The sequence below is a fragment of the Lithohypha guttulata genome, assembly GCF_036872675.1.
Source record: "Lithohypha guttulata strain CCFEE 5908 chromosome Unknown scaffold_2, whole genome shotgun sequence".
Classification (NCBI taxonomy): domain Eukaryota; kingdom Fungi; phylum Ascomycota; class Eurotiomycetes; order Chaetothyriales; family Trichomeriaceae; genus Lithohypha; species Lithohypha guttulata.
In genome coordinates this window covers 3,838,207-3,859,296 of record NW_027042751.1, presented here as the reverse complement: position 1 = coordinate 3,859,296, position 21,090 = coordinate 3,838,207, and the positions used below count along the sequence as shown (strand labels likewise).

The following is a 21,090-nucleotide window of genomic DNA, read 5'->3' as shown; positions in this document are numbered from 1 at the left end:
ACATCGCCACGATTTTTTGATTTTGGCATCACGAAAAACACATCATTACTCGATCTTCCATCTCTTTTCCAGACTGTTGTGCCATTTTTGTATCTTGTCTAGCGGAGTTACCTTGGTCACGAACGAACGTACACAACACTGGGCCTGTCGCAGTTGTGACGCATCGCTAATCCAAAAGAACTAAAAAAAAATTGGGTGCGGTACCTGCTGCATCATAGACTCGAGCTATCGTTGGATGTACCACATCTGAGGTACAAGCTCTCATCGCATCTCGACATTGTCCCTTCTACTGCCGTCCTTCCTGGCACGATCATCCAAGATGCAGTCAGTACGAACACACATACCGCCAACCATCTTCGAGACCTTCCCAAGAGCCATTTCCTCGACGTCCTCCCGCTCACTACCCACCTCTCCACCCCAATCACAAACCCTTCGACAATTCCGCTCCTCACCACAGACGCCTCAACAACAGCCACAGCAGCAACAACAAAAACCACCACAAGACCAAGATGTCGGCGGCACAAGCGTCATGTCAACCGCAACATCCTTCTCAGAATACAAAATCTCAACCACAACCGTGCCCACCGCCCCATCCGTCTCCCTCTCCGATCCCCAAAAGATAATCACAGGCTCAATCCTAGACCTCTTCACCGGCCGCCCATCCCTTCGCAAACTCAGCCTCTGGACAGACGACGCAACCTACGTCGATCCACTCACGACAGCTCAAGGCCGCAAACAATTCGAACCACAGTTCTATGGTCTACGGACTGCGTATAGTAATATCGAGCGATTGAACGGTCGGGTCACGTCTGGTGGGAACCCGATAGAGTTGGATTTGAAGACGCGGTATACGGTCAAGGGTGTGGGGGCGTCACAAACAGTGGATAGTAAAGTTAAGATCTTTACGGAAGGAGAGGGTGAGAAGATGAAGATTAGGAGGGTGGAGGATCGGTGGAATGATGATTTGCCTGATAGTCCGATAAGGAATGCAATGAGGAATTTTAATAGTGTTGTTAAACCGACGGTGGTGAATGTGCCGAAGAGCATTGAGGAGGAGGAAGCCACATCTTAAACAACCACGATTGGGAGGAGTCATAAGTGGAGCTGGATTTGGCATTTTGCATATCTATCACAAGGGAGGCATGGTGTTGATGGGATAAAAGTCATGTTTGCTTGCTGCAAGGAGTAATGGCGCGAAGGTCTGCATTACTAGAGGTCAACTAGATACGTATGACGTGTACGAGGTATGTATTTTATGTAGCATTGCTCCTCGTAAGCGTATGTTTTTGATGATTTATCCATGAAGATTTTGCTGTTTTATTGTCTGTTATAGACTACATGGGATGATTCATGCTCCTCTGAGACACTCGAAGTCATCTCAGATCGCCAAACTCAACGATCTAAAGCACTGCGACATTGCTTTCACCCTCTCGTCAAATTTATGGCCCCTTGGGCCTTCGAGTTATCAAGGACTTGGGAAAGTTCTCGTTGGCAGATTGGTTAATGACCAGCCTCGACAAGAGCCATCTTGAGCTTGGACGGCTTGATGCACATAGTGGTTGTGTTTGAGTGCTTGCTGCATCCTACGCGTTGCTTTTTCTCGTTGCAGGGACTCACTTGTTTGACTTTGAGAGCGTGATTGGCACGCTTAGTATTGCGAGGTATTTCGGCGTAATTCTTAGGTTGTGTACTTCGGCTGGTTCACGATCAATGCACATCCGAGAACTTATGCCTATTTGGATTGATCTCAATGTAGGCATACAACATTCAAAAATGACCTTGCTTATGGTTTTTGTCCCAACCACTGTCGTGTTCAGATGCCGTATTTGACGGGAGCAACGTTCAACCCATAATCATCAACTAATAAGGGTCTAGTTCGTCGTCGATATCGCGACTAATAAGCCTGTAGGCATATGATTCATTAGTCGTGGATTTGGCCACGATCGCTTGCCTGAAGGTTGTGCTGCAAGTGAAATGCTGTTCCTTTAACGTAGCTGGGACGTGATCGACCAGAGTGTTCCCTTTGTCTGCTCTTCCGCAAGGCTAGTGCAGGCCAGCGAAACGATCGAGGAGAGCCATTCAAGTCCACGCAAAAAGGAATGCTGCACTCAATCCAGCAAAGAGAGCTGCTCTGAAAAAGGCTTGAATAGCTTCGACAGATCTCCTCGCCTCGGCCACGACCTGCACCTGCGTGACTGTGATATACGCCCCGGTAGGGCTTGCTGCAAGGGTAGCCACAACAGGCGACGAGGCCGTTACTACCACAACGACTGGTGGAGCAACCGTCTCAAAAGTTGTGATTTGTGGCTGACTGTACGTCGTAAGTGGAGCTGTGGTCGTCACTGTCACCCATGATGGACCTGTGTATTGCGATGTCTTGGTATACACGCTCGTTGAGTAGTATGTTGTCAAGGATTGAACTTGAGTAACCACAGCAGGTGTATTGCCGATGACTAACACTGGTCCGCCGTCACCTCTACAGTCTACTCCAGCGGCGCAACATGCAGGATCACCGTTGCGGTTTGACCAGTAACAGACCGAGGGTGAGTTGCAGCAGAGTTGTTCAAACTGGGCATTTCCGGCACAAGACGGGTTCTGGTTTGTAGCGCATTGAGCGCTTATCTGAACTACTAAAAGAGAAGTAAGCAGGATAATCTTCCTCAGCACGCAGACAGCCATGATTAGGAACTATCAACGACCTTGAAGGCGCAGAAGTAACAATGTACTTACATTAAGAGGAGATGCGACAGAGGTCATGAGATCAGATCAGATCCGGAAGTGTCAGACTGCCTTGCGTATTGGGAAGAGGATGCTTACAGAAACATGCTTTGAAGCTTGCACGATCAAGGTGCAAGGACTCGAAACTGCACAATTGCAGCAGTCCTGTAACCAATGGATAGCCTCAATCGATGTAACATATGCGCCAAGAACTTCCTTACGTGCATGGATTTCTTGCATGCAGTGTCGCTTTCAGCTTTGAGGTGCGATAGTTTTGGGGATGCTGGACAATCTGACGACACCTTGCAGCTCGGCATGGGCACGATTCTTCGAAGTTTCGGCCTTGATTAACCATGTGCATCACGAACCAGAAGTGCCTCCAAATCTTTGCGCTGAGAAATGACAAGTACCAAATAACCAAAGAAACATGTCTGGGTGACTGGAGATGATCGAGGCACTTTCTTTAGCATCTTCGACAACGAAACCAATGCAAAGAGTTGTTGCGCTCCTTGTCGACCATGATACAAGTCGTATGGTTTATATGATTGGTTGATAGATCTTTGTACCACAACACATGGATTCCAAAGAACTGTAAATGTCTCCTCTGGTAGCCCAGGGATGTTGTAGATGAGCTGCTGGATAGCTGCTGGAGTTTTCGATGGGTCTTTCCATAAATCCGGTGAAGACTCCCAAACACTAGCGCAACAAGAAGCTTTCGGCATCTAATCTTATCTGATCTAAAGTCGTGTCGCACTGACCGCTGGCGGTTGTGGCCAATTGATCATGCCAGAGATATGGCCATGGACATACATCCTGATTCAAAGCTCTTTTGTATATAGGAACGCTCCAAAACTGTCTAGCTCGTTCGCTTGTACGCACCTGCCAGCTGGCTCACAACACCAGCAAGCACAACCAACCCAATACATTCACGTATCGCACGCGACCTAAATCCACCAGGCGCCCAATTAGACAGGTTGAGCAGTAGCTGTCTGCACAACAGCTAGGTCGCGAACGAACCTTATTGTTCGAAGCGAAGCAGCATGTCCGACCTCGACCATGCAATCGCACAGCTCCGCGCATGTCGTCCCATCCCCGAACCACAAGTCCGCGAGCTATGCTACCGAGCACGAGAACTCCTCATCGAAGAATCAAACGTCGTAACGGTCGATGCGCCAGTCACAATATGCGGAGATATACACGGTCAATTCCACGACCTAATGGAACTGTTTCGCGTGGCAGGAGACGTGCCTGACACAAGTTACCTGTTCATGGGCGATTTCGTGGATCGTGGATTCTACAGTCTGGAAAGTTTTCTACTGTTGCTGTGTTTGAAAGTGCGGTATCCTGATAGGGTGACATTGATAAGAGGAAATCACGAATCGAGGCAGATAACGACGGTTTACGGCTTTTACGACGAGTGTGTACGTAAATATGGCTCGGCGAATGTCTGGAGGTATTGCTGTGAGGTTTTTGATTACCTCGCTCTAGGTGCTTTGGTGTTGGGCGCAAGTACAGAAGTGCCGGAAAATAGGATACAACAGCAAAACCATGACACGCAATCGACGTTGCAGATACCGGAAGGCGAGATAGAGTGCGAAGTCCTTGATGCGAGTGGAGAAGTTCGTGATAAGATGTTGCGCAGACAATTCAATCTTTCGGCGCCTAGTCCAAGCATGACTTCTCGTATATCGTCCGCGCCGGATCGAGATCCAGAAGAACCGCCATCATCACCTCTCACAGAAGTGATACCGTCACCTGGTCAGCCCGCGGTACAATCGCCGCCTTCCCTATTCAGACCACCATCTACCACGACTGGCGCCCTCTTATGTGTGCATGGCGGTCTCTCACCACTGATAGACAACATAAATCAGATTCGCCTCCTGGACCGCAAACAAGAAGTACCTCACGAAGGCGCCATGTGCGACCTGCTATGGAGTGATCCAGACGACATCGAAGGCTGGGGACTATCTCCACGTGGAGCAGGTTTTCTGTTCGGTGCAGACGTTGTCCGCAAATTCAATCATCAGAACGATATAAGTATGGTCGCGAGAGCGCATCAGCTAGTCATGGAGGGCTACAAGGAAATGTTCGAGAAACAGATAGTCACTGTGTGGAGCGCGCCAAACTACTGTTACAGATGTGGCAATGTTGCCGCCGTAATGGAAATTGGCGAAGACGCGTCAAATGGTGGTTCTGTACGCCGAGTTGGCGGCACTGAAGGTAGAAGAGAAATGGTCGGTGCTGAACAGCACGGTAGTAGAAATGTCGTTGGTGATGGCGAAACTACAAATGGTAACAACACAGGTACAAGCGCGGTAATGTGGAATCTTGCCACCCCTGGTAGACGGTACAGGGTCTTCGAGGCTGCACCACAAGGTACGAGGGGCATGCCAGCTAAGAAGCCAGTCGGAGAGTATTTCTTGTAACATCACGATTTGACATAGAACTGGCCAGTCGACACGCAGGCTGGGCACAACAGTCATTGGACCTCATCTCGGGTACGCCCTGTTGATCATCCGTTTCTCTGTAAATCAGTGTCAGTGATGAAAGATTCGGGAAAGTCAACAAGTCGAAGAGTACTGCAGCCTTCTGAACTGTTTGCACTCGACCGACAGTTTTGACTGTTTCAGTATGTTACGAGTGAAAGAGGAGCAAGTCAACGACAACATCACACCGCTTTTGTGTCAATTTATACTGGTACTGTGTTCACTCCTCTATGGTACTGATTAGACAACCAGTCTATTCCCTGAGAAATTGCCTGCTGGTCGTACTGAGACCATAGCAGCTTCTGTCTACCGATGTTTTTGAACACCATACTCGTCTATTTGTCAAGTCTAATGATTCTCTTCCACCAACGCACTGGATTTGGTATTTCAGGACCTTGTTCCTAAGAGTGTTCTCTTCTGGCGTGACCTCTAAATCAGAAACAAGTCGTGGTGTCACCCCAGGCGAGGAAGCAGTTTGGTCGAGGGTTGATGTTGAGACATTCGCACTGATCCTCGCAAGGCTGGTATCTAGCATTGGCAAGGGCGTTTTGTGCAAGGTAGCCGTTGCTGCTGCAATAGTAGCCTCGAGGCAATCGTTGACAGTAGTCTGTGTGCTCTCGTGTACCGGCACAGACCATTGCATAGCCATGGTTGGTACCGTACACGCCAGTGCTTGGCTTGGCAGTTGTTGTAGTAGGAGGTTTTGGTGGATTCACTGGTGGAACTGCTGGAACTTGAGGAGGATCGCCACTCTCCTCGGCAACAGTACCGGTGGGTGGTTTGGAAGTTTCAGTTGCTTGAAGGTTTTCGTTGGGTTGGTCGACAGCGGTGTTGTCCATCGCGGGAGCGACTGGCAGAGCAACGATGGCTGGAGAGAAGAGGTTGAAAGTAAAGACGACGGTCAGAAGTACACCTTTGAAGACGTGCTTGAGCTCCATTTTGCTGGGAGCAGAAGGATTCGAGTGATAAGTGGTAGACTCTATTTGTGTTTATTGTGGTGAGTTGTATCTTCAAGTCAAGGAGTGTGGTAGTAAAATGGGATGGAAAGGAACGACCATGAGTATGAAAGTCGACATATTTTTGAAACAAGACTCTTTCTTCATTCTTTGCTCACATTTACTACGAGATCGCAAAGTGAAGGACAGCCTGGTCATCACTTACCCTCAACCAATACTTTGTGCTTGCAGGTTGATAGATCTCAACAATGAGCTGTTTGGATTGATCACTCTGTATCCACCTCAATAAGAAACTCGCATACGACTGTTTTCGGAACGTGCTTCATGACGATCTTACCGTCGAAATAAAACGTTCGTTATCTGTTGTTGTGATACCTGATGTCAGCATAGACTTCAAGGAGACTTCACTTTGTATCCCACTTCTCTCTACAAAGCTGCCAACATCTCCGCCGCAATCTTCTCAGCTAACGCATAAAGCGTCGCGGTAGGATGTCCAGGTGGCAGGATAGGAAAACTACTCGCATCCACCACCCTCAAGTTCCTCACACCCTTGACACGTGCCTGGGAATCCAGCACAGCCATCGGATCAGTGCTATTCCCCATCTTACACGTCCCAGAAGCATGATAGATCGTCGTAGCACTCTGCTGAATATACGCCAAGATCTGCTCATCCGTGGTGATGTTCAACCCAGGCACAAATTCCTCTCCAACAAGTACGGGCTCAAGCGCTGCTGTCTCGAAGAACGTTCTGCACCGCTTGAACGACTCGATAGCAACGCGCTGATCGGTCAGGTGCGTAAGCCAATTCGGTGAGAAAATCGGTAGGACTGAGGTATCGTTGCTGGCGATCGAGACGAAACCTCGAGATAATGGCGCGACGAGACCGCCGATGCACGAAGCGTAGTCTGCTGTATCGGCAGGATTCGATGCGTCGCCGATGATGAATTCCAATTCTGGCCAGTCGGATGGGAAATAGTCCAGGTCCCTTTCTGCTGCTGCGCCAAGGGCTGTTCGATTCGGTAGCTTCTCCCATGCTACGAAGTCAAAGCCTGTGTTTGCCAATTGTCCCGTTCGGTTTGTGACGTAGTTCTCGACAGCTTGTGCGAAGTAGACCGGGTCGCGTAGTCGACCGAGACCTTGTGTTCTCACTTGATATGTTAAGGTGAACAGCATGTGGTCCCAGAGGTTCTGTCCGACTCCAGGTAGATCAACGAGTACTGGTACAGATTGAGCCTGTAGGATGGAAGCTGGTCCGATGCCTGAGACCATCAAGAGTTGCGGCGAATGAACTGTACCCCCGCTCACTATGACTTCCTTGCTCGCTGAGATTGTATATGGTATCTGATAACTGGTGACCTGAACTCCGGTTGCTGTCAGATTCGCGTCGAACACAATGCGTTTGGCCAGAGTACGAGGATAGACGATCAGATTCTGTCTGTTCGAGGCGAGCGCCTGGGATAAGAAGGAAGATTGTGAGGAAGATCGTGTCATGTCTGGTGCGATGGTCTGTGTTACGTATTGTGCTCCTCCTGATAGAATACCCGAATCGTTGTCAGTCAAGTTGAAGAAGCCAAGCTCTTGAAAGGCAAGTTTAGCCCAGGATCCGAATGGCACCGGAAAGTTGATATAGCCAACCTCGACTGGACCGCCCGACTCAATAAAGGCTTCAGGTGAGGGCGAGGGGACTGAGGCGTTTGCAGGTCGTCTTGTCATATCTGGAGACCAATAATGGACTGATCTTTGAAAATATGGCAACCACTCGTCCCATGTGTAGCTGGAGTCGTCAACCTCTTCAGCCCACAACTGATAGCTACCTATGGTCCCTCTCTGATAAATTTCATTGTTCAAAGCTGAGCTGCAGGATATGAGCAAAAGCGTAAACAGTAAGCAACAAATTGACTTACGTGCCACCAAGCGTTCTACCACGCCAATAATGATATGTCTGGTTATTAAGACCGTCTTGAGGAGTGGTTTCGAGCCCCCAGTCCACTGCTGGAAAGGCATTGGTGAAAAGTGTAGTCGGTAAGTCGTATATTAGACCTAGACCCGGCACAACAGAATTGTTTCCAAAGTCTTCTTCGTAGAATCCCCCAGCTTCGATCACTGCCACAGTCAGGGACGTATCCTCAGCAAGGCGAGCTGCTAAGGCGAGGCCAGCTGTTCCACCACCAACGATGACATAGTCGTAGGAAGCATTTCGGCCTGGAACACCAAAGTTATTGCCCCAGATTGGCCCTCCACTGTAGTAGGCTTTGGCGACTGTCACATAGAGGATGACTGAAGAGATTAGTGATAGCATGTCAGCGGTCGTTGTGGTATTAGGAACGAAAATGAAGCAAAGAGGCAGCGGACCACGTTAACAATGTAATACACAGCTCAAAGCTTGCGAATGGATACTGTACAGTGAGTGCATTAGTTGACTCTTCCTTTTCGTGTTCTCTTCGTCGAAGAGGTACTTGGTACCTAATAACAAGACCTGACTAGCTAGCTTGCAGGAAGCGCTGCACCAAACGACGTCAAATCTGGGTAACATTGAGGTCTAATGCACGCACATTGTGAGCGAAAACCAGGGTTGGAACGGGCTGCTGTCGTATGACCGCTACGCCAGCTTCGTTGCCAGTAGCGGGTCTTACGTAGAGGGCATCAGTAAACCGGGCCAGCAGGCTAGCAAGCATCTGTCGAAGTCGAGTGGCTGCTGATAGCTTGTAGACCAAGTGCATGCCACGAGCGGGACATCAAGCATCTCGTGCAAAGTTGTTCAATGCTGCCGAGACCATGCAAGGCACAGATAAATTGCACCAACGTCGAATGGTTAGTGAAGATTGACGCATCCTGCAAGCTATTCGTGGCTACTGCAGCAAGCAAGGATACTGGCAGCTTCATCACTGGCCGGCTCGACAAGAGAAAACAACGCCGAGCTCGGATCCAGGCGAACCGTCTTGGCATCGATCGTGCTCGGCCTGTCTGTGGTTAAAGATCGCGACATTCGGCCGACAATGTGAAGATCAGGACTGCAGGTGGACGTATATGAGATATCGCGTACTGGTGCCTGAAAGGTTTACTTCTAGTTCAGACGTGATCGATTGTCTATGTACTGCCTGGGCCACCAAGCAGAGCGAACCTTCTAACAATACTGGGACCGATCTCATCATATTCGGCTTTGGTGTGGCAGTAACTTCGGAATTCTGGTGTTTGCCCGAGCAGACTGCCACCAAACCATGGACCATGCCTCTGTCTCTTGTGTGTGATGACTTGAACCTCTAGACCTCCCGAGCGAGCACCTCCACTTCTTGCTTCCGAGGCGCGAATCCTAGCGTCGACTAGATGTTTGATGTCTCTTTGTAAACGCCTGCCGAAGTCTTTATAGAGTGTTGAGCCACCAGACAAGACGATGTTTTTGTACAGGCCTCTTCGGACGTCGATAGGGGACTGCTGTATCACGCCATCGACCACTGTAGGGAGTGGAGTCAGGAAGTCTGAAGAGTATATTTCCGGGTTGAAGAATATTTCTGGGGCAAGGAAGCGTTCGTAGCCCACATCGATGGATACTGTTCTTCCGCTAGGATGTGTTACTGTGTGTTTAAGGAATCTGTCAGGTTCTCTGTCGTATCGCGCGAACTCTTTTACCATGTCAGGACAGACGTAACAATACTCCTCCTTGACTCTTTCCGCAGTCTTCAGAGTACTATCGGCTTCGCCTCTTTCTCTCAGAAGGTTCTGCACGAAATATGTGATGTCTCGCCCTGCAATAGGTATGCTTTTTATAGACGAACCGATCACGTATCCTTCAGCGACCGGAATGATATGCGTAACGCCATCACCAGAATCTATGACAGTGCCTGTCAAAGAGCGGTCAGTGACTTTGGAGGAGGTCCACGATGCAGCAAGGGCGAGCACTGCTTGCACGGCAATGTAGAGGCCAGCGCAATTGAAAGATTCGAACATGATTTCGGCAGTGTTTTCTCGGTTTTCGGGAGGGTTCAGAGGCTGCAATTGTGTCAGTATGCTTCTACACTCGAGTCTGTGAGCGTACCGGCTCAGTAAGCAAAAAGTAGTGGTCTTCTGGCTCTACTCTCAGGTATTTGAATATCGAGTTTGCCCAAAATCTTTCCATATGATCCCAGTTCTCGATCTGGCCATGTCTGATAGGATAATGTATACCGTAGCCAGGTCCTGCTGCTGCTGCGATTGCCTCATCGCCAATAAAGTAGTCGAGGTCTTCAGTTCCACGTTTTCCTGCTAGATTTCCACCTGTGCCACCAGTCAAGAAGGTAGGCTTGTTGGCCACCGCAGGTCTGCCAGAACCAGAGCCTCCTGCGCCGCCTTGCGCACCCTTCGTCGCAATCGCAGTTGGGAAGACAAACGAGGGGGCATCGTTGCCAGCGAATCCTTATACCCGTCAGCTTGAAATTACGTTGGGCCAGTCGGCGGACTAACCGAGCTTTGAAAACCCGGTGCCGCTATACAGAAGGTCAATATAGATCGCGTTCGGGAGTATATGTACCTACTTGTCCATGACAACGGCCGGCGTTTGGGAAGTCATCGTTGCTGAGTAGACACCGGCTGCTGTGGATGTTCTGGAAGTATAGTGAGGATGGTCTGATCTCTCTAGGGTGCTCTATACATGACAAAGACTTCCAGCAGCGTGTACTGATTCACTCCAAGCTTCACCAAGAAGTACTGCCTTGAGTGTATGGGAATTGGCAGGCACAACTATTCCTCAGTATGACAGCGGCGGCTCGTACCAAGACGGCCTGAGTGGGATACGAATACCAGTGACGAATGCTTGATCCGCTGAGCGCCTCCGTAGCCTTTTCTTGGCAACAAACGTGCTGCAAGAGCTCCGTTAGTCAATCTTCACTGCTCCTTCCTTCGCGAAGCCTGGTCTTTCAAAAAGAGCAGTAAGGACGCGTAAATGCAACAAGTGTTTCGCGTCACTATGCAAAGGCAGGCACGATTCGATCGCGCGACTTCCACTCCCAGCGATTGTGAACACTCTCGACATGCTTCCCTGCCCTCAAGGTCAACATTCTTGCCTGTGCAATCATCACATTGACTCTGCAAATCATTAGCACTCTTCGCCGTTCACTCCAGCTGGCTAGCCTAGCATTATCGTTGACTGCAGTCTGTCTTCTTATTATTAATTTGAGGTCCAAGTGACCCGTCCAATCTTTCCCAAATAATGCCTGGCTACTAACACTGTCCTGCTGTTTGCATACTATCAAGCCCAACTCCATGAACAATCTTGCTGATCTCCGCCGGTTACAAAAGCGCTTCGCAGCACAACGAGCGTAGAAACTGGGACCACAGACAACAAGTACATCGATGCACGCCAACCAACAAGACGTCTCAGGATCAACTCAGGACAGCTTCATGTATGGAGAAGACATGCACTTCCGGCGTTCAGTCGAAGGCGGCGACCTGTGTGCAATTTACGTCCATGCTGGAGCGGGCTATCATAGCACAAATAACGAGAAAAATCACCTTAAGGCTTGTAATGATGCAGCCAAGGTAGCCATGACCATTCTAAAGAATGGAGGCGACGCTATTGAGGCCGTTGAAATGGCTATACGACTCCTAGAAGATCGAGACATCACCAATGCCGGTTATGGTAGCAATTTGACCATGGACGGCACGGTCGAATGCGACGCTTGTATCGTCGACCATTACGGCAGAAGTGGTGCAGTCGGAGCCATCACTCGTCAGTCATCCATTCTATCTTCTTCAAGATTACTACTAACAGCCTTGCAGAAGTCAGAAACCCGATTGTCGTTGCTCGCTTAGTACTCGATGCCAGCATATTACCTTTGTCACTTTCCAGAGTTCCTCCAAACTTCCTGGTTGGTGATGGAGCCGTCGATTTCGCCGAATCGCACGGTGTCAACATATTGCCTAAAGACTTCCTAATTTCCGAAGCAGCTCGACATCGATGGCAGACATGGAGAAGAGATTTGACGAAAGCTGAAGCCGAAGAACGTAAGCAAACTGAAAAGGCGAGTGTTTCCAACCAAAGATCCTTCCACTCCGCTCCAGCTACACCAGCTCTAGCGACAACAAAAACAATGAGTCAGCCGGTCACGCCAACGAATGGTGATCAGCCTGAGTCAAGACGCCATGTTGTATCAAAACACGCCGTGGCCGATGGTCCTTCAATGAGGTTCTCGAAAGAGCTCAACGCGTATTTTGAGGATGATGGTGCAGGTACAGACGACCATCTGGCTGCCATGGCCCAAGCACGTAAGCGACCAAGAACGGATGGCTCGACATATGATGAAGAGGCTGACGCCATCTTCGATCCGGATATGAACGCCCTTAGCCCACATCAAAGAGTGTACCGACCTCCTTCCGAAGACCAGGCACATGGACCTCGTCAATCCCAGACCGAACCTGATGACCACATAACTGATACAGTAGGTGCTATAGCGATTGACTGCTTCGGCCGTATCGCTGCTGGCTCCTCTTCCGGAGGAATTGGTATGAAGCACAAAGGACGCTGTGGACCTGCTGCGTTAGTCGGTACTAGTACTGCCGTCATACCAGCCGATCCAGACGATCCTGATGAGCAAAGCGTGGCAACCGTAACAAGCGGAACTGGCGAACATATGGCCACAACAGCTGCCGCTCAGACAGCCGCAGATCGGATACTCTCTTGTACAAGGAGATCACAAGGCCAGCTCGAAACATGCACAGAAGACGAGGCCTTGTACTCGATGATCAAGAACGACTTTATGAAGCATCCTGGTGTTCAGAACAGTCCTTGCCAAGGCGCGATTGGTATACTCGCAGTCAAGAAGACCAAGCACGGCATCTACTTCTACTTCGGTCACAACACAGACTCTTTCGCCTTGGCATCGATGCATTCCGACGAGCGGAAGCCGGTGTGCGTGATGTCGCGCAGCCGTCAAAGCGGCCTCATCGCTCAAGGCGCGCGTAAATGCAGAGCTCGGAGAGCCAGCAAGGATTGAGGGGCTCCGAGTTCGCAGCTGTTCTTCATTTGTTGTAAGGACTACTGCGATGAGCGGAAATTAAGCTTTCCCCAAAAGTTCTGTAATGTGACTGTCAACTCCGAGTGTTTGACGAACATTGTGGTCCTCACGATGGCATCCACGTGGCATTGAGCATGAACGTTATCCTAAGAACCTAGATAATTACAATCTCACAGACCCAGAACGAAGCATAATCTTTATTGACTTTTCATGGCTGCACACTCCCCGCAGCTGAGGTTCCTTGGCGCTGAGTTGACCACCATCACCATTGGGATCCTTCTTTCCTCACAATATATATATATATATATATAATCTTTAGAGGAACCGTCTCGAGCTCGTATCTATCACTGAACAGCGTGATCCAGTATGTCCACATCAGCAGAGTCCCAGCTTGCAGCGGTCATCCAGAAACACTATAGGTACGTGACCAAGCATAACCCCCTTCCACAACTCTGAGACTAAGCCCTAACCCTCCCGCTCACACAGTCCCTACGAGCTCTGCATCGCCCTAAGCCACTACGCCAAAACCGTGCAACAGGAACTCGACCGTCTCACACAACAGCAGCAACAGCCCCAACCACAAGACTCATTCTCAGCCGGTGAGATCTACGCCAATGACCCAGCACCAGCCCAAGCAGAGCTAGATCGGCTGGCTGCTCTAGCTGCCGAGGTAGGACCTATTATCGAGCAGGCGTCTTCGTCTTCATCTGCGGCAAAGCCTGGTGAAATTCATATCTTGCGACAGGTGACGGATGAGGATAGGAGGAAGAATAATCCGTTTGGATGGGCGTTTAAGCCGATTCCTGGGACGCCGATTCCGTGGCCGTGGAATTGGCCGAATCCGTTTACGGGAAGTAATGCTGGGCGGGGGTGAGGTAAGTGTTGTTAGAGGGATGTGCTGAGGAGGGTTTGGGTGGGTGTCGTCAGGGTGGTGAAGGGCGGCAGGTGGGGAGGGTTGACTAAGTTTTCCATGTGGCTGTAGAGTAACTTGTCGAGGTCTGCTGTGTGGATCGGGCTTTGCACTGGAAATCTGCAATATTCGATGTTGAAATGGGGTTGCTCTATTGTAGCTCATGCTACATTTCCGACTGCTCACGCTGGTGTCCCCGGACGTGGTGTCCCGACCGCGCTTCCCAAACCCTTCTTCTTCTTTTTCTTCTTCGGTGCAACAACAATTGGTCTCTTTCCACCACCCCAACCACCCACTCCCTCTGCTCTCACACTCAGTTTCGTGCCGCAAGTAATGCATCCTTCCTGACTGAGTATTTCAAGACTTTGGTCGCAGAAGATACTGAGACAGATACTGCACACGAAGCCGGTGCTGATGACGTTACGATGGCAGAAGCAAGCTGCGCGAAAGTCGACATCTACACGTGTTGGAGTAATAAGATGAAGACGAGATGTAGGTGTTGGTAGCAGAGAGGTGAGGAGATAGGTAAGCATGGAGTATCGAGCTAGAGAAGTGGCGTCGCCATCTCCAGCGTTTGAGCCGGTTTGTCTCGAGGACGATTTAGAGTCTGTCGTAGGTTCCAGTCTCGCAGCGATAAAGATGCCGTGTGTCGCGTCGCTGGCTTGCTGTAGAAAGACTGTGCTTGACTGGGATGACTTCGTAGATGCGTCTGAGACGTTATTGGCGCCAGGCTGTTTCAGGTCTGGGGGTAATGGTAACTGTAGAACGTCTATCGGTATATTCAATCTTTGACAGGCAAAGATGGCATTCATCATGGGAATATACTGGTGGGCAAGATCCGTGGATGGTGACAAGGTAATCACGAGAATGCGTGATTGCAGAACACTTGCAGTGTCGGCGTGAGGATCTGAGCCCGCGGCAACTGCTTGGTCTGCTAGATTGCTGGAAACACCTGTTATAGATTCTTGGTATTCTTGTGATCGGCGGTTGATATAGCTGAGGGCAAGAGTGAGAGCACCTGCCACCATGGTACTTGTTTTCTGTTGAACGGTTTCAGGTGAAGTACCTGATATGAGGCTCTGGAGATTCTTGATGAATTCCTCTTCGATCATCCTGAAGGGACGGTACTTTTTACTCTCGGATTCACTCATGCTTGAAGGAAGGCCATGGTCGGTCTTCGGGATGCCGTTCAATTTTGCTCTCTTGTTGCTTGCTGGTTGAACGTCATCATCGTCTTCATCCTCAGTCTCGTGCTGCGTAGTTCTTACTCTCCCATGTTTGTGGCCAGGTGGCTTTTGTGCGGCTGAAGTAGGATATAACCATTGCGCCTTGTCGCAATGGCTTGCTATAATGGCGATTTGGTTTGTAAAGTTACACGCTAGGTGGGCGTTGATGAAAACGAGGATGTCTGCAATGGCGCTTGATAGTGTTAGGGTTGGATGAAGTAACGCCCATGCCGCAGGATTGGTGTCCAGGATGATCGTCAATAGTGATGGACTTTGCTCTGCTCAAGTCAGTCATCCTTTGCCATCCAGGATGCTGCTCGAGACAGGCACATGACACGACTCACCTTGTGACGGTAAATCACCACCGAAATGCTTTGACCCATCTGCACCTTCCATATTGACTATACTGGATGTGACTATGGCCACCAGAGCACTAGCTTTCAGATTATGCAGAATTATGGCAAATAAATACTGTTGTCCAATGGTAAGCCCAATATCAGACTCCAGTGGTACAAGTCGAAGGCGAGACCTCTTTGGAGTGTCGAGATAGCAAACGCGCTTATCGGGTCAATCCGAGAGATCAGTGCAAGCGGAAGGTCTATGCGTTATCACTCGCCATTCGAGTCTGCGGGAGGTCACGACCACCCGAACAATACAGAACGATGGTATCACAATCTAGAGCTGTAGATACTAGTCGAGGACCCGAAGCAACCAAGCACGATCGTGTTTGCAATATTGCCTGGTAGTGCTTGGCAGGGACACCGAAGGGTTGCCTGAAGATCCTCCGTTTTCCACGGGAACATCTTTTGAGCATGGAGCAATGGTCAACACCTTGCCTCAGGACAAACTGAGAAAAGTCAGCCGCCGTGTCATACCTCAGGGATGTAACTTTCACTTCGGCCGCCGTTCGAGAGCATGTGCAAATTGCTTTTCAATAAAAAAGGCCTTCCGCTCGAACAAAACAAGTTTCCGGCCTATTAGGGCTTGTGTATCCCTCTAGCGACACAAGAAATTGGGCATATTTAGGCAGTCGCGGGCCTAGTTTCAATTGGTTACATTGCTTGCAAGCTTGAAAACGGCCCTGAATATAATTCGCAGTGTTTGAACATTCTTCGCCGGCGTATCTCGTACCGTCTTGACAGTCATTTACCCACTGCATCGGCCACTCACTTTCACACGTGTTTGCATGTGGACATTGGAAATTGCAAACCACCACGTCCTGTACTCTCAACAACAAAGTAGATCTCAGGACTGACTGCAAACCTCAGCACGCGTCTGCTGCGTCCATCTGACAGCTGACCGCTTGGAAATCAACATAATCGTCAGACTTCCATTCATTCCCATCACCGCCCACGCCCAGGTCAAGAAATTTTATTCTTCAAATTCTTCCCCCAACCAACCAAATTTCGAGCCTCCACGCCAGGCCATTGATTTTTCTACTCACGTGGCCACCACTCTGGTTTTTCTGTACGATAGCGAAAAACACACATCACACTGAGACCCGTCTATCTCGATAACCAAAGAACCACGCAGATCTTTCATGGCTGCGGTGAGTAGACTCACGAGAGCATTATCCGAGGAGCGTGCTTCGGTGCTGGCGAGCGAGGCAATAGAACTTGCCAAATCGGGCCGACTACAAGTAAGCCGACACTATGACCACCTGCATAATAGTACCTGTTCTGACTGTACTTACAGCAAGCTTCAGCAAGACTGAGAGAGGCTGCAGCTATTGGCCATGACAATGCTGATGTGCAAGCAGCCTTCATAACCTTACACCAAGGACAAAGCTCATCACCTCTATTAGATTTGTGCAGAAAGTATGCACATTATCACGATCCCAAAGCTGGCGAAGATGCTGTAGCACTTCTCCGTTCACCAAGTTCGCCAAAGCCAAGCCCCACGACTGCTCTGGAATGTCTTCAGCTTGTCCTTGAAGAACCACCAACCAAATTATCAGATGCTCAGGATGCTATCGTTTCAGAACTTACGAGAAGTCATGTCCAGATACGGCAGCACATGGTTAAGCGACTTTCCGAATCAACCACCGAGTTCTTCGAGGATATGTTTGCGCGAGGCGATGAATCAGCCAACTGCATGAGAAGCATCGTTCTTGAGGTCAAACTATGGCAGAATGAGGAAGTTCGTCTGCGGGTTGAGGACGACCTTTTCGTCCTTTTCATTGCCAAGTTAATGGAGAGTGGCCATGACCACGATGGACGAGCCCTCAAAGGTATCACTCTATTGCTGCTCGCAGATACTCCTAGGCTATATTCCCATATCGACGAGGATGCTTTCGATGCACTTCTGAAGTCCTTGGATTTGCGTTTGCCCGCAGACGTAAGAGGACAAGCCACATTGGTAATCGCAAAGTTCATGGAAGTCGCCGAACTCGAGGCACAAAAATACTTCAGCGATTTCATCACATCACAAGTCGCCAAACAAAAGCCTGAAGGCCTAGTCATCAGTTTCTCAGCTGCTGCACAACTCTTCCCAGTCGCCTCAAACGTTACTGCTCAGTTGTTCCTTACCGAAGGCTTTCTACCGAACCTCATGCCTCTTCTCGAACAAAAATTCTCAAACTCTATAGTACACGACGCTTTTCTAGCTTTGCTAAATGCCGCCTGCGTTGAAGGTGCTTGCCGCAAAGCAATACAGCAATATTGCACGACCTGGCTGTCAGATAAAGTAAGCAACGGCACTGGTCGTCAGCCAGCCATAGCCGCAACCGTACTCGCCAAGTTACGTACAGCCAACAGAGGAACTGCAGAAGGTGGCATCCAGGCAGGAAATGATAATGTTAGTGACCTTGTTGATCTTTTTCAAAAATCCCTTGTTGTTGAAGATCATGATGAAAAGAATATCTCTGACTCTATTGAAGGTCTTGCGTACACATCTCTGAGACCAGAGGTGAAAGAACGACTAGCGAATGATCCAAAGGTCATCAAAACAATACTATCTGCTCTCGAAGAAAATCATAGCAGTCCCGAAATCTCAATCGGTGGACTTAGCATTATCACGAATCTGACGCATTACCAGCCTAACCTGTCCGAAGAGCAGCAGAAGATGTCACAACTTAGAGCCTATGCTAATGCCAGCAAACCAGATTTCCAAGTTTCAGAATTGGAGGACGACAAGCACGTCGAAAGGCGCTGTACAACGTTGATCAAAGCTGGTGTTACTGCAACATTGGTCAAAATCAACAAGGCGCCTTCCTCTGCGACTATCCAGCTAACAAACAAGATCTTACTCAGCTTGGCCCGTAACCCGAAGGAACGGGGCACAATTGCACAGCAAGGAGCAGTCCGCCTGCTCATTTCACATTGCCAACCACAACCACAGCAAAAAGCACTACTCTCTTCCTCCCAGCCAAAATCGTCGAACGTCCCTGCAAAACCAGCAATCCCGCACAATGCTGCACATGCACTTGCACGAATTTTGATCTCGATCAATCCTGCCCATCTTTTCCCATCCGGTGCCACGCCGCACATCACATCTGCAATTCCACCTCTTGCATCATTGCTCAAGCAACTCACTACCGAAGGTCCAACTCTAACCGACTCGGGTCCTCGTGACCTCCTACCTGTCTTCGAAGCACTTCTTGCCCTAACAAATCTCGCCTCAACGCCCACCTCCGATGCTGCCAAAGTTATCATCCGCACCAGTCTCTCGGACATCGAAGACCTCCTGATCAGTACATCGAACGACCGTGTCCGCTGTGCCGCTGTCGAACTCGTCTGCAATCTTGTCGCGCATCCAGAAGGTATCGTGCTCTATGCCGATGGCTCACGTAAAGCTCGAGAACGTCTGCGGATACTGATTGCCATGGCTGACGTTGAGGACTTCAAGACTCGCTCAGCTGCTGGTGGTGCTTTGGCCATGCTGACGGACTATGAGGAGATCAGGATTTCAATCATAGACGATGCAGAGAAGCTTGAGCGGACTGTTGACGTTGTACTTGATATGGCCTCCGACAAGGAGCTGGGACTGAAGCACAGAGGATTCGTTGTGCTTTCGAACCTGTTGCAGGGAGAACAGGGGCGAGGTGAGACATTCAAGAAGGCTTGTATTGGAGCAAGCGGCGTGGACAAGGTCAAAGCAGCACTGAGAGAGGTGCGGGAACAGGGTATTCTGGAGATTGGCGTTGATGTCCTGAAGACTTTGATGGGTAAGACATAGCATCGGCCCACAGACTGTTAGGTGCTGTTCGTTCTAGCTCTATTTTCTCCACATCGTGTGCTTCCCTTAGCGATGTAGCATTTTGTAACGGCGTTGGACCTTGGGACATCTTCCAGGCGCAGGCAGAAAGGCAGCGTTTTGTTCTCCTCATATTAGCTTCATTATTGCCAAGTCTTACCGAGAATTGTCAGGTAGTGTCAAAAGTAATGCAACAGGGGTGGCCGTCCTGAATAGTTAAGTAGTCTCTGGCACGAGGAAGAGTAGGGTTGATCGTTCAAATTGGAAGGGCTGCCGGTATGTAGATAGCGCCGTTGTTTTTAGTCGGATAGCTCACTGACCTCGCAGTGAACACAGCTGCAACTTGTTTAATAATTAACCAGACGAGAAGCAAATCTGCCTCAATCATTCTGAACAAGCGGCACTTCAGCTCCAAGACCAACCTCGTGCTCATTCCATATCGAGGTCTCCTCTTCCGCGGCTTTCGTAACATAGACAAGCGTATAATCCTCACTGCCAAAATAGTCCTCTACCAGCTTCTGCACGTATCTCTCATGCCCCCTCAAGGTCATCTGCCTCTCCCGCTTTCTCAGCCCATCCTCAAGAGGTGGCATAGCAGCATATATGACGCTCTCTCTGACAGTTGTCGCACTCAATGGTGCAACGACTAGCTCCCCAGTATCCAGAGTTTCTACTTTCTTGATCCCATGGTGCAGGCAGTCCATGAGGATCGTGTTCACGACGCCAACAACGTCTACCTGTCCAGTAGCATTGAGGATTCTCAGATTAGTAGTCGTTTGGCTCTCTGGCGACGCAAGAAAAGGGGTAAGAAGGTTCTCTTCATGGTCGTAGTCCGAGCTGCTAACTCCCGGCTGGAAGATCACAGCATATTGCGTGGTCGGACAAGACGAGACGGCTGCCGAGAAGAGGTGATGGATATCGTTGTGGGCGACAGTGGGAGGAAGAGAAGAGAGTTCGAGACTAATAAGTACACAACGTCAGTGTTGAGTGCATTGACTCAAAGCAAATGAGCTTGTTTGGGTGGTTCGTAGGCTCGACGACTTACTGCTGCGTCGAGTAGAAAGCAAAGGGCGACGTTAAATCAGAAGCATAGCTACCAACAGCAATGAGCGCGATGCTCAAGACGCCGGCGAGCACATATAGCATTGGTGTATTGTAAATGTCTCGGTGCTAGCAGAGCTCTTCTTCTCCTCATGGGGTGATCGCGTTGCATACACGTGAGACGCGACAGTATCGTGTCAGGAACGATTGCTTTCAAAATAGCGTATCTGAGCATAAAATAATTGGCTATCTTCGGCGATTTTATTGGGACGCTGGTTTCTGCGAGCTCTCAGAATTACAGCGTATCGAGTACATATCACAATAGTCGAGCTTGTATACTTTACGTTGATGTACATCACTTCTATATTGTCCGAGTAAGGTCGGAACATACTGGGTATTTCCAACCTTCCAGAGATACATGACCATTTCTGACCTCAATTCCATTAACCTCGACCCTTGGTTCTGATCGACTGTCTAGATCATGTCTGCACCAACGACCCATCTCTTCTTCGAGATTGGCAGCTCGCTCCGTTGACTGCTGTAGTCACGTGTCTTCGCGCTCGTTCTATCGAC

The 21,090-nt window shown here is 49.5% G+C and overlaps 9 protein-coding genes across 9 annotated transcripts; 5 read left to right on the top strand and 4 right to left on the bottom strand.

The window, feature by feature from the left end:
* Positions 1-319: 319 nt before the first annotated feature.
* LTR64_003520 (uncharacterized protein) lies at positions 320-1,072 on the top strand (the record flags this gene model as incomplete). The annotated part of the gene is made up of 1 exon (XM_064897876.1): positions 320-1,072. The coding sequence occupies one exon, from the start codon at positions 320-322 to the stop codon at positions 1,070-1,072; it is 753 nt and encodes a 250-aa protein (XP_064756826.1).
* Positions 1,073-3,758: 2,686 nt separating this feature from the next.
* Positions 3,759-5,144, top strand: PPH3 (phosphoprotein phosphatase PP4 catalytic subunit; the record flags this gene model as incomplete). The annotated part of the gene is made up of 1 exon (XM_064897875.1): positions 3,759-5,144. The coding sequence occupies one exon, from the start codon at positions 3,759-3,761 to the stop codon at positions 5,142-5,144; it is 1,386 nt and encodes a 461-aa protein (XP_064756825.1).
* Positions 5,145-6,586: 1,442 nt separating this feature from the next.
* On the bottom strand, positions 6,587-8,459 carry LTR64_003518 (uncharacterized protein; the record flags this gene model as incomplete). The annotated part of the gene is made up of 2 exons (XM_064897874.1): positions 6,587-8,015; positions 8,065-8,459. The coding sequence occupies 2 exons, from the start codon at positions 8,457-8,459 to the stop codon at positions 6,587-6,589; spliced, it is 1,824 nt and encodes a 607-aa protein (XP_064756824.1).
* A 788-nt stretch (positions 8,460-9,247) lies between these two features.
* Positions 9,248-10,703, bottom strand: ARP3 (Actin-related protein 3; the record flags this gene model as incomplete). The annotated part of the gene is made up of 4 exons (XM_064897873.1): positions 9,248-10,147; positions 10,194-10,549; positions 10,598-10,620; positions 10,669-10,703. 4 exons carry the CDS (start codon positions 10,701-10,703, stop codon positions 9,248-9,250), a joined length of 1,314 nt encoding a protein of 437 aa, XP_064756823.1.
* A 782-nt stretch (positions 10,704-11,485) lies between these two features.
* On the top strand, positions 11,486-13,125 carry LTR64_003516 (uncharacterized protein; the record flags this gene model as incomplete). Its single annotated transcript, XM_064897872.1, has 2 exons — positions 11,486-11,861; positions 11,912-13,125. 2 exons carry the CDS (start codon positions 11,486-11,488, stop codon positions 13,123-13,125), a joined length of 1,590 nt encoding a protein of 529 aa, XP_064756822.1.
* A 387-nt stretch (positions 13,126-13,512) lies between these two features.
* On the top strand, positions 13,513-14,020 carry LTR64_003515 (uncharacterized protein; the record flags this gene model as incomplete). Its single annotated transcript, XM_064897871.1, has 2 exons — positions 13,513-13,565; positions 13,633-14,020. 2 exons carry the CDS (start codon positions 13,513-13,515, stop codon positions 14,018-14,020), a joined length of 441 nt encoding a protein of 146 aa, XP_064756821.1.
* Positions 14,021-14,238: 218 nt separating this feature from the next.
* Positions 14,239-15,678, bottom strand: TFB4 (RNA polymerase II transcription factor B subunit 4; the record flags this gene model as incomplete). Its single annotated transcript, XM_064897870.1, has 2 exons — positions 14,239-15,560; positions 15,627-15,678. The coding sequence occupies 2 exons, from the start codon at positions 15,676-15,678 to the stop codon at positions 14,239-14,241; spliced, it is 1,374 nt and encodes a 457-aa protein (XP_064756820.1).
* Positions 15,679-16,822: 1,144 nt separating this feature from the next.
* SHE4 (SWI5-dependent HO expression protein 4) lies at positions 16,823-19,458 on the top strand (the record flags this gene model as incomplete). Its single annotated transcript, XM_064897869.1, has 2 exons — positions 16,823-16,921; positions 16,978-19,458. The coding sequence occupies 2 exons, from the start codon at positions 16,823-16,825 to the stop codon at positions 19,456-19,458; spliced, it is 2,580 nt and encodes an 859-aa protein (XP_064756819.1).
* A 398-nt stretch (positions 19,459-19,856) lies between these two features.
* On the bottom strand, positions 19,857-20,622 carry LTR64_003512 (uncharacterized protein; the record flags this gene model as incomplete). Its single annotated transcript, XM_064897868.1, has 2 exons — positions 19,857-20,436; positions 20,522-20,622. The coding sequence occupies 2 exons, from the start codon at positions 20,620-20,622 to the stop codon at positions 19,857-19,859; spliced, it is 681 nt and encodes a 226-aa protein (XP_064756818.1).
* Positions 20,623-21,090: the final 468 nt, after the last annotated feature.